Source organism: Tupaia chinensis, unplaced genomic scaffold, assembly GCF_000334495.1.
Source record: "Tupaia chinensis unplaced genomic scaffold, TupChi_1.0 Scaffold138060_1, whole genome shotgun sequence".
In the NCBI taxonomy this organism is placed as follows: domain Eukaryota; kingdom Metazoa; phylum Chordata; class Mammalia; order Scandentia; family Tupaiidae; genus Tupaia; species Tupaia belangeri.
Genome location: NW_006197961.1, coordinates 2,258,787 through 2,269,476, shown reverse-complemented (window position 1 = coordinate 2,269,476; position 10,690 = coordinate 2,258,787). Strand labels below are relative to the sequence as shown.

The 10,690-nt window shown below is 40.7% G+C and overlaps 1 protein-coding gene across 1 annotated transcript; it reads right to left on the bottom strand.

Moving 5' to 3' along the window:
• Positions 1-2,291: 2,291 nt before the first annotated feature.
• On the bottom strand, positions 2,292-3,221 carry LOC102484843 (olfactory receptor 7A10). Its single transcript, XM_006161062.1, has one exon. The coding sequence runs from the start codon at positions 3,219-3,221 to the stop codon at positions 2,292-2,294; it is 930 nt and encodes a 309-aa protein (XP_006161124.1).
• Between the last annotated feature and the right edge of the window lie 7,469 nt (positions 3,222-10,690).

Sequence of the window (10,690 nt, the reverse complement as noted above, 5' to 3'; positions counted from 1 at the left end):
ACCCAAAATATCAAGAGCAGAATGGAAAAGGAGGTATTGCAGCATGGCCATCACCCCTGGAGGAGATTTCTCATTTTCCCTCTCTGTGTCAGTGTTGAGCAAACAAGCCCTATGACAAAAATCTTTTAAAAATTTAAAATTAAAAAATAAACAATGATTCTTTTGCTGTGCAGAAGTTTTTTAATCTCATGAAATCCCATTTGTCCTGTTTGGGGACTACTGTCTGTGCTTTGAGGGTCTTGTTTAAGAAGTCTTTGCCTACTCTGATGTCTCCAAGAGTTTCTCCAGTCTTTAACTGGAGAGAATCTACAATCCTCAGAATGGGAGACTATATTTGCAAACTGTGTCTCATATAAGGGACTAATAACCAGAATTTGCAGGGAACTAAAGCAGTTCACCCAGAAGAAAACTGACCAACCCAATTAAAAGATGGGCCAATGAGCTGAACAGACAATCCTCTAAGAAAGACACATGAACAGCCAAAAAGCATAGGAAAAAATGCTCTACATCTCTTATGATAAGGGAGATGCAAATCAAAAACTACAATGAGATGCCACCAAACTCTAGTCAGAATGGCTAATATTACAAATAAATAATAGTAAGTGCTGGTGAGGCTGTGGAGAAAGGGAAAGCTCCTACACTGTTGGTGGGAATGTGAGTTGGTCCTGTCACTGTGGAAGACAATATAGAGGTTCCTTAAAGATCTACAAATAGAACTACCATGTGATCCAGAAATTCCACTCCTGGGTATCTACCCAAAGAATAGGAATGCACTCAGTTGGAAAGACATTAGCACATCCATGGTCATTGCACCATTATTTACAATTGCTAAGACATGGAACCAATCCAAATGTCCATGAACAGATGAATGAATTGAAAAAGTGTGGCACATATTCACTATGGAATACTCACAAATTAAAAAAATGAAATCTTAGAATTTGTTACAAAATGGATGAATTTGGAAGATTTACTGCTAAGAAAAGCAAGCCAGACTCTGAAAGAAAGGCATCGTATGTTCCCACTTACTATATACTGAATGCCTGCACTCTATGGCAGAAACTGAAATATTGGACAATATAGAAGCATGGAGAGCAACTGTAGATACTAGAGACAGTGTGGGAGGAGAGTGAAAAATAGCAAATGGTGAGAGGGAGGAAACCAAGGGGAGGAAATAAGTAAAATAGTTAAGAAACACAAAATGGAAAATTATCTGTTGAAGATAATATGTATGGTAATATCTTTGATTGAGCCAATATACAGTGTATTCTGGATGGGAAAATTCATTTTGTATGCTGTAATGATATACACTGAATGAATGTAAAAATAAATAAAAAATAGAAACATAAAAACAAAATACAAACTCTTGAAAAATAGCAGTATGGGGCCAGCCAGGTGGTATGGCAGTTAAGATGGTTAAACCCCACATGGCTGCAGACTATACAGTTCATGTCCCAGACATGACAGTTTGAAAAACACACTGGTTGCTTGTACATGCATGCCTAGAATCCTGAAAGATAATGGAGGAGAAGGGATTGCAGCATGTTCATCCTTTTTGGAGAATAATTTCTCACTTTCCCTCCATCTCTGTCTCCATCTTTGGCTTTCTCCAGTGTGTACACATATCCTATAGCAAAACTGAAATTTTTTTAAGAAGCAATACATTCAAGAGATTAGCAGATGGTATAGTGTTTACTCAATAAACTCACACATAATCTGCCATGGTTTGAGTCCTGGACCCAGCGGCTTAAATCTCATGTTGAGTGCATGTGTGTGCATGCCCATTCTCCAAGAGGAGAATGGAAGAGAAGTGATTGCGGTGTGGCCATCTCCCCCACAAAGGATGATTTCTCACTTTCTGTCTCTCTGTCTCTCTCTGTGTCTCTCCAGGGAGCACACACACCCTGTAGAAAAAAAAATTTTTTTAAATACATTCAATATATTTTTTTTTAATTTTTCTGTCTTTCAAATGTTTCCTCCCCTTGAACCTTATGCTCAATAACATTAATTTTAAAAGCTAAATGGGATAACAAGTCTTTATGAAGTACTTACATTTTATTAGATATTATATGAAATCTAGAGATGATTTGAAGTATACAAAAGGATTTTTTATTAGGTTATATGCAAATACTACAGGATTTTATATACAGTACTTGAACACCTGTGGACTGTGGTATCTGCAGGAGATCCTAAAACCAGCCTTTCAAATTTACCAAAATACAGCTCTATTGTCATATAATAGCTTTAAGCTCTACATGATGGGCTCTGCTACAATACTAGAAAAGTTGACATTTTCATAACTTTCTTCCAAATAATCTTCTCAGAGCTCTCTTTGTATCTTTATTCCTCAGACTGTAGATGAAGGGGTTCAGCATGGGGGTGACTACGGTGTACATTACCGAGGCTGCTGCACTTGAGTGTGAGCTGTGGGTTGCAGCATTACTAAAGTACACACCTAGCCCCGTGCAATAAAATAAGGAGACAACTGAGAGGTGAGAAGCACAGTTGGAAAATGCTTTGTACTTCCCCTGAGCTGATGAGATTGCACGAATGGAGGAAACTATCTTATAGTAAGAATAAAGAATCCCAGTGAGCGGACCACCAACCAGCAGTACAAGTACCAAGTACATTACCAGATAATGAAGAAAAGTGTCAGAACACGCCAGGTGGATCACCTGATTAAGCTCACAGAAAAAGTGGGGGATTTCCACATGTGTACAGAAAGACAGCCGCAATGCCATGAAACTTTGTAGCAAAAAATACAGGATACCCATTGTCCAGGATGCCAGAACCAGGTTCCCACAGAGCCAGGGGTTCATGATGACCATGTAGTGCAGGGGGTGACAGATGGCCACATACCGGTCATAGGCCATCACTGTCAGGAGGAAGTTGTCCAACATAACAAAGAGGTTGAAAAAGTTCATCTGGGTGATGCAGCCTGCATAAGTGATGACTTTGCTCTGTGTCTGGATGTTCACCAGCATCTTTGGGATGGTGCTGGAGGTGAAACAGACGTCTACAAAGGACAGGTTAGAGAGGAAGAAGTACATGGGGGTGTGCAGGTGGGAATCTGAGATGGTGGCCAGGATGATGAGCAGGTTTCCAATCACAGTGATCAGGTACATGGAGAGGAAAAGCCCAAATATGAGGGACTGCAATTCTGGTTTCTCGGAAAATCCCAGAAGAAGAAATTCTGAAATTTCTGTATTGTTCTTTGGTTCCATCCAGTGGAGGTGACCTCCAGGAAAATGGGTAATGGCTTGACTAAATTTCACCAAATGGGCCTTAGTGATTCTGAAAGGTTACTGTTTATACTTTGCAGTCAAGAAATGAACACACAAAAATATGTTGTGTTTTATGGATGGATCTTCTCTCCTTTAGAGGAATCTTGTGCCATTTCTGATCAATAATTCTGGTCTCATCAACAGCCTTTTCCCCAGTCTAGGATTCTGCAGTTTCAGTGGGAAATTCTTTCATGCATTTGAAGACTGTCTATTTAATGTTGACCTTCTTGAAGACATTGTCCAGAGTTAGTTAGAGTTAGTTTTCTGTGCCAGAAAACAAACAAAAACGTTATCACAAGATGATGGTAAAAGGCCATAAAGGAGATACAGAAGCAATCTACAACTCATGAATGGTTTGAAAAACTGTGGCACATACACACTCAGGAATACTACTCAGCTTATAAAGAACAATGTAACCTCAACATTTGATACATGGTAGGTGAATATAAATGATTGAATGCTAAGTGAAGTCAGACTATGCAAGACTATACATCTCAAGACAATTTATACTGAATATCTACTCACTATGGAAAAAAATTTAAAGATTCAAAGATATAATAGTAGGGAAGACAAGTGTAGATACCAGAAATGGTATGGTATAGAGCTGGGTAGTAGACAGTGCGTGGGAAGGTCCCAGGGAAGAAACTTTTAACAGATACAAGAATACAAAGTTCCCTGTTGACACTGATATCTATTGTAATATCCTTTATTTGGTTGTTGTGTACTTCATATATATATATCGAAAAGCATATTGTGTGCTATTATAAAAACTAAATAATCATAACATGTCAAATGGTGACAGGTTCTATGATAAAAAATTTAAAAAAAAAAACCACCATGTAAGGAGAAGATGTTGACACTGATATCTATTGTAATATCCTTTATTTGGTTGTTGTGTACTTCATATATATATATCGAAAAGCATATTGTGTGCTATTATAAAAACTAAATAATCATAACATGTCAAATGGTGACAGGTTCTATGATAAAAAATTTAAAAAAAAAAACCACCATGTAAGGAGAAGAGAGTGGATGGGGGTATTTTTTTTTTGTGGGTGTTCAAACCACACCATCAAGTCAGGGGACATCTGAGCAGACATCAAGGAAGAGAGGAAGGCACCCACAGATGATCTGGGGAAATGTGTGGGAACACATAGTGACACATAGTGCAGAGGGCCTGTGGCAGGTGTTTGTTCCAGTTCCTGCTCCCAAAAGGAAGCAACGTGGGGAGGGCAATGAGCAAGAGGGATATTGAAAAATGAAGGAGTCAGAGAATGGTGAGGAAGGACAGGGTCTTTCTGGTAATTCAAGAAACTTTAGAACACAGGAAGTCCTTCTTTCACATACAGGTCTTTTTCTTTTCACTTTTTTTTTTAATTGGGAATTTTCCAGAGGGCACATGTGCTCAACAGAGAGAGGGAAACTGAGAAATCACCCCCCAAGGGGGATAGTCATGCCACAATCCCTGCTCCTCCATTCTCCTCTTGGGATTTTGGGTACACACACACATGCACCCAACAGGATTTTCGAACCAGAAAGTCTGGGATTCAAACTGCTGTCAACCATGTAGAAATCCAGTACCTTGACCATCATGCCACCTGCTGGCCCCACACATGTGTTTGTTTTCTTTATTTTCATCTGCTGGTTAGCATTTAGTTTTCTGCACTATAAGAATCTCTTTTTAGAACATAAGACCTCAGATATTCCTACTTGGAGAACTGATCTCTCCCATAAATTGCACATGCACACACATGCACGTGTGCATGCACACACACACACGCACCCTATAACTGCCTCCTGGTAGTGGCCATGCTACTAACACATCTTCTCACCCGACAACCTGATTCGGAAAACAACAAATACAAGGCAAGATATTGACACCAGATTATCTTCCTCTGAAAAAATATAGACAGTGCCTGCCACAGGGGCACAGCAACAGTGTCCCCTCAGAAACACCAGGTCCATGTGGAAGACCAGGAACAGGTGTCCAGGACTACTTGTACCACTGGGTGTGCAAACGTGTCTGTGTTCCTGGCTGCCAGAAAGACTGAGGGAAGGATAATGATGTGCCACACTAAGAAAGGTGCTTCTCTATTTCTCCCACAAACATGCACTATGAAGAAATTACAATTTCTTTTTTTTTGGACAGATTTGTTCTCTTAAGTGCACCATAGACATGTAAAGTTGGAGTTCCATTTTAAGGTGCCTATATTGCACTGTGTGTTTAAAGAAATTTTTTTTTTAAAGTGCAATAGGGACCAGCAAGTGGCACAGTGGTAAAGGCACTGGATTCCCCCATGTCTGGCTGCAATTCGAGTCCTGGACCTTGTAGCTTGAAAATCATGCCAGGATGTGAGTGCATGCCCAAAATCCAAAGAGGAGAATGGAAGAGAAGAGATTACAGTGTGGTCATCCCTTTCAGGAAGTGCTTCCTCACTTTCTCTCTCTTCGTCTCTCTCTGGTTAGAGCACATGCTCGATAACAAACTCAGGGACCAGCAGATGGCATAATGGTTATGTCACTGGATTCCCATGTGGTCTACCATGGCTTGAGTCCCAGGCCTGGAGGCTTGAAACTCACACTGAGCAAGGGTGCGTGCATGCCCAAAATTCCAAGAAGAAAATGGAAGAGAAGGTATTGCAGCATGACCATCCTTGCTGGAGGGTGATTTCTCACTTTCTGTCTCTCTGTCTCTCCAGGGAGTGCATGTGCCCTATAGAAAAATCTCTCAAGAAATGCAATAAACAGGGACCAGCAGTTAGCGACTACGCTGGACTCCCACGTAGTCGACCGTGGTTCAAGTCCCGGACCCGTATGCGTGCGTGCCCAAGATCCTAAGAGGAGAATGGAGGAGAAGGAATTGCGGTATGGCCATCCCCCCTGGGGGGTGATTTCTCAATTTCTGGCTCTCTGTCTCTCTCTGTCTGTCTGGTGAGCTCACGCACCCTATAGCAAAAACCTCTCCAAAAAAATTTTTAAAAATGCAATAAACAGAAAGAAATGGTCTCCAGGGAGAATAAAAGAAAAAGATTTAATAAACTTGGGTGGTCCCTGAGACACCAACACCGAGAGAAAGCTCCCTTTGTTCTGGATGTGTTCCAATACTGGTTTTATCCCCATGATGACTCAGATTACTAATCAAGTGACCAAAAACTGTATCTGAAAGAAAAAGGGGAAATAGCTTTACTGTGTAAAAACATGTCACAGTAAATATGGAAAACTCCAGAAGGAAAAGAGCAAAGGGAATAAACCAACAAGTCACAAAATAACACAAAGTATGAAAAAAGTGGAGAATTTTAAGAGAAAGGAAAAAAGTATTTAGTAAATAAAATGAAATGCAAAAGTATCTTTTAGCATCAGAAAACTGTTTTGCATTTTGGGTCTACCACACACTGACTGTTTGAACGTGGACCACCAACTCTACTATTCTGAATACTATTATAGCATCTTCTACACAGCGAGGGTCATGCTGTCCATCCCCTATAATCCCTTCTTATTTGTAAATGAATACCTATCACTGGTGATGAGACAAGACTGGTATTTTACTTCTATTTCTCAATGATCTGATTCCTTCTCCACCCGTAAACCCCCAATTCCTCTCTCTCTTGCTCTCTCTCTCTCTTTTTTTTTTTTTGCGAAGTTTTTTCTTTTTGAAATAGGGTGCGTGCACTCACCAGAAAGACAGAGAGAGACAGAGAGACAGAAAGCGAGAAATCACCCCCCAGGGGTGATGGCCATGCCACAATCCCTTCTCGTCCATTCTCCTCTTGGGATCTTGGGCATGCACGCACACGTGCCCAGCGTGAGTTTAAGCCACCGGGTCTGGGACTCGAACCGCGGTCAACTACATGGGAGTCCAGTGACATAGCCATTACGCTAACTGCTGGTCCCTCTTTTTTTCTTTTAGAGACAGAGAGATTTTTGCCATGAGGTGCATACACTCTCCAGAGACACAGAGAGGAAAAGATGGATATTCAATATGCCCAACTGAGAGATGGTTTTAAACAAAATTTATAAACATCCACATAGTACTTCACATGTATTTAAACCTATACATAAAAATTCCATGCACGAGTTTAGATTTATAATGAAAAACTACATGCTTATCTCTGAAAGTAAGCTTCGTTTTACAACATCCATTGAAAAACAGTGTAAAACCCAAAACCAAACATTGATGTAGAGCAAAATTGTACATCACAAGTTGTTCAACTTCTAAAGTTAAGTAAGTAGTACAAAGAAACAAAAAAAAAATTAAGTGGCAAACAACACTTGGTGGAGACAGAAAAAAAAAAAAAAAAGAGCTCCAATTTTTGTTTAAAGAAATGCAGTAAGGGCCAGCAGGCAGCATGGTGGTTAAGGCACTGGACTCCCACATGGCTGACCAAGTTCAGTTCCTGGACCTGGTGATTTGCTTTCTCACTTTCCTTCTCTTCCTCTCTCTGTCTCTCTCTAGTAAGCATATTTGCCCTATGCCAAATTAAAAAATACATGAGTAAAATTAAATATTTTTTTAAAAAGAAATGCAATACAAAGTACTTGGACTAACAATTTGCAATAAATAAGAAAATCAATAGGCTTATTAGTCCCAAATATATTGTCTCATCAGTAATTAAATAATTGACAAGTAAAACTCTTTAAGATCCCTCTTTTGACATAACATTTTTTTTTCTATAGGACTACCCAGCTTGAGAGAGGAAAGTGTAAACATGTCTCATGGACTACTTTCACCTGGTAGTAAACATGTCTCATGGACTACTTTTACCTGGTTTCAGTTGCAAACAACCCCTGGTCTTTTTTTTTTTTTTCCCTGCCTTAGACCCCATGCGGTCACTGAAGAAGAACAGAGAGAAATAGAGAGAGGGAACATGAGAAATCACCTCCCAGGGGAGGGAGAGGGGGTTGGTGGAGGGAACGTGAGAAATCACCTCCCAGGGGAGGGGGAGGGGGTTGGTTGTGGTGGACATGCTGCAACACCTTCTCCTCTCAGGATTTTGGGCACACACACACACCTGCCATATTTCTCACAACTGGGTCCAGGACTTGAACCACAATCAGCCATACAGGGGAGTCCAGTGCCTTAACCATCTGCTGGACCATGGACTCTTTTAATGAAAACAGAAAGATGCTCAAATAAACCCCATTTAAATTTTTTAAAAAGTAAATGCCCTCAGGGCCAACAGATGGTGTAATGGCTACATGGCTGGACTCCCACTTAGCTGACCATGGTTCAAGTACTGGACTCAGAAGCTTAAAACTCATGCCTGTTGCATGTGTGTGGATGCTCAGGATCCTGGGAGAAGAAAGGAGGAGAAGGGACTGAGGTGTGGTCATCTCCCTAGGGGGTGATTTTTTTTTTTTTGCTTTCAATATCTCTGTCTCTTTTTGTCTCTTTGGCAAGTGCACATGCCCTGTAGCAAAATTCTTGAAAAAAAGAAGAGAAAGAGAAGGGATGGAAGGAAGGCGAGAAGGAAGGAAGGAAGGAAGGAAGGAAAGAAGGAAGGAAGGAAGGAAGGAAAAAAGAAAAAGAAAGAGAAGAAAGAAAAAGAAGAAAGAGAAAAAGAAAGAAAGAAGGAAGAGAACGGGAAAAGAAAAAGAAAGAAAAAAGAAAATTCGCTCATGGATTGTATATCCCTTTATACCTAATATGTTAATTTCCTCCTCCCTTCACTGAAAAATTATTTGGGTATGATCTAATATTATTAAAACCACTTATGTCATCAATTTCTTCTTCTATCTCATTCAATAGGACTTCCATTCATGTCACTTTATGTTCAACAAGGACCCATGTTCTGCTGAGTTCAAATTAAGTAAATGAATTTCTTAACCATGCAAAAAGCAACACAATCTTTTGGCTCTTGCCTAGGCTTGAGCTCTTGGGAAATGATTCTTAGTGTCCATGCTCTGACCCTTTCCTGCCGTGTCTACTGGGCTCTTGGACTCACCGGGATGGTCTGGGACTGAAAGGTCTCCTTGTGGGAGTGTGAACTCCTCCCCAGGTGGTTGATGTTGGAGACTGAAGCTCTGTCCCAGAAAACACAAAGTGGAAGAGTAATGCATTGGTCCCCAGCCACACCTGGGACTCCAAAAGAACTGACCATGTCCCATCTAGCCCAAGGTCATACACTCTGATGAAAAGTAGAGAGGATATTTACAGCTGTCTATCTCTGTTCACTAGGTATATGTTCCTGTTGTTGCTCTATCCCCTGGGCAAGTTATTTCCCTTGTGGACTGGTCTGGGAAGAAAAGAAAAATTTCCACTGATTCTCTGCTCTCAAGAGAGGAAGTTAGAAGTCGAAGACTGAGAAAATTGTCTTTCCTAGACTCCTTAGAGAGTCACAACAATGATGTGTGGTGAGGGTAACTCTTCTGTCAAGAAAATTGCTATTCCTTCAACAAGAAGGAGAGCAAAGGAGTATTCATTTACTCTTCTATCAAGGGTATTTGGGTAAATCAAATCATCATTTCAGCCCATGGCTTCGTGATGCTTTTAGTAAAGCACTAAGGAATTTCATGCTTGCAGCATAAGTTAAGAACTATCGGGACCAGCAGTTGGCATAATGGCTATGTCGCTGGACTCCCACGTAGTCGACCACGGTTCACATCCCGGACCTGGTGGCTTAAAACTCACACTGGGTGTGTGTGCGTGCATGCCCAAGATCCCGAGAGGAGAATGGAGGAGAAGGGATTGCGGCCTGGCCATCCCCCCTGAGGAGTGATTTCTTGCTTTCTGTCTCTCTGTCTTTCTCTGTCTGTCTGGTGAGCGCACACACCCTATAGTAAAAACTTCTCAAAAAAAAAAAAAAAAGACCTATCATTTAGTCTTCCATTCATGAAATATTTTTAGGGTTTTTTTTTTAAGGATTGTTCCCCCTTAAGGCATGTACACTCACCAGAGAGAAACAAAGAGAGAAAGCCTGAAATCACCCCCAAGGGGTATGATCAATGAGCAATCCATTCTCCCAGGATTCTGGACACATACACACACATGTCTGGTTTCATTCTCAATCTGCCAGGTCCAGGATTCAAACCGAGATTGGCTATGTGGGAGTGCAGCACCTTAACCACAGGCCCATGAAACATTTTTAATTATAAAAGATATATTGTACTTATACATTTTGTGCACCACGAACTGAAATTAGAATTCTATATGAATTTTATAATCTAAATTACATTTGTGTCCATTGTTTTAGATCAGTCCTATTAGAAACTCACTCTACATTTGCAGAAATGAGACTCAGAAAAGTTAAGTCTGGGGTCAGCAGATGGCATGCTGGTTAAGGCAGCTGGACTCCCAGATGGCCACCTGCAATTTGAACTCCATACCTGGCAGCTTCAAAACCATGGTGGACACATGCACATGCATGCCCAAAATCCCAAGAGGAGAATGGAGGAGAAAGGATTGCAGCATG

What these genes read in the sequence shown, in the direction of transcription:
- LOC102484843 (XM_006161062.1), bottom strand. Translation starts at nt 3,221, where the DNA reads ATGGAACCAAAGAACAATACAGAAATTTCAGAATTTCTTCTTCTGGGA.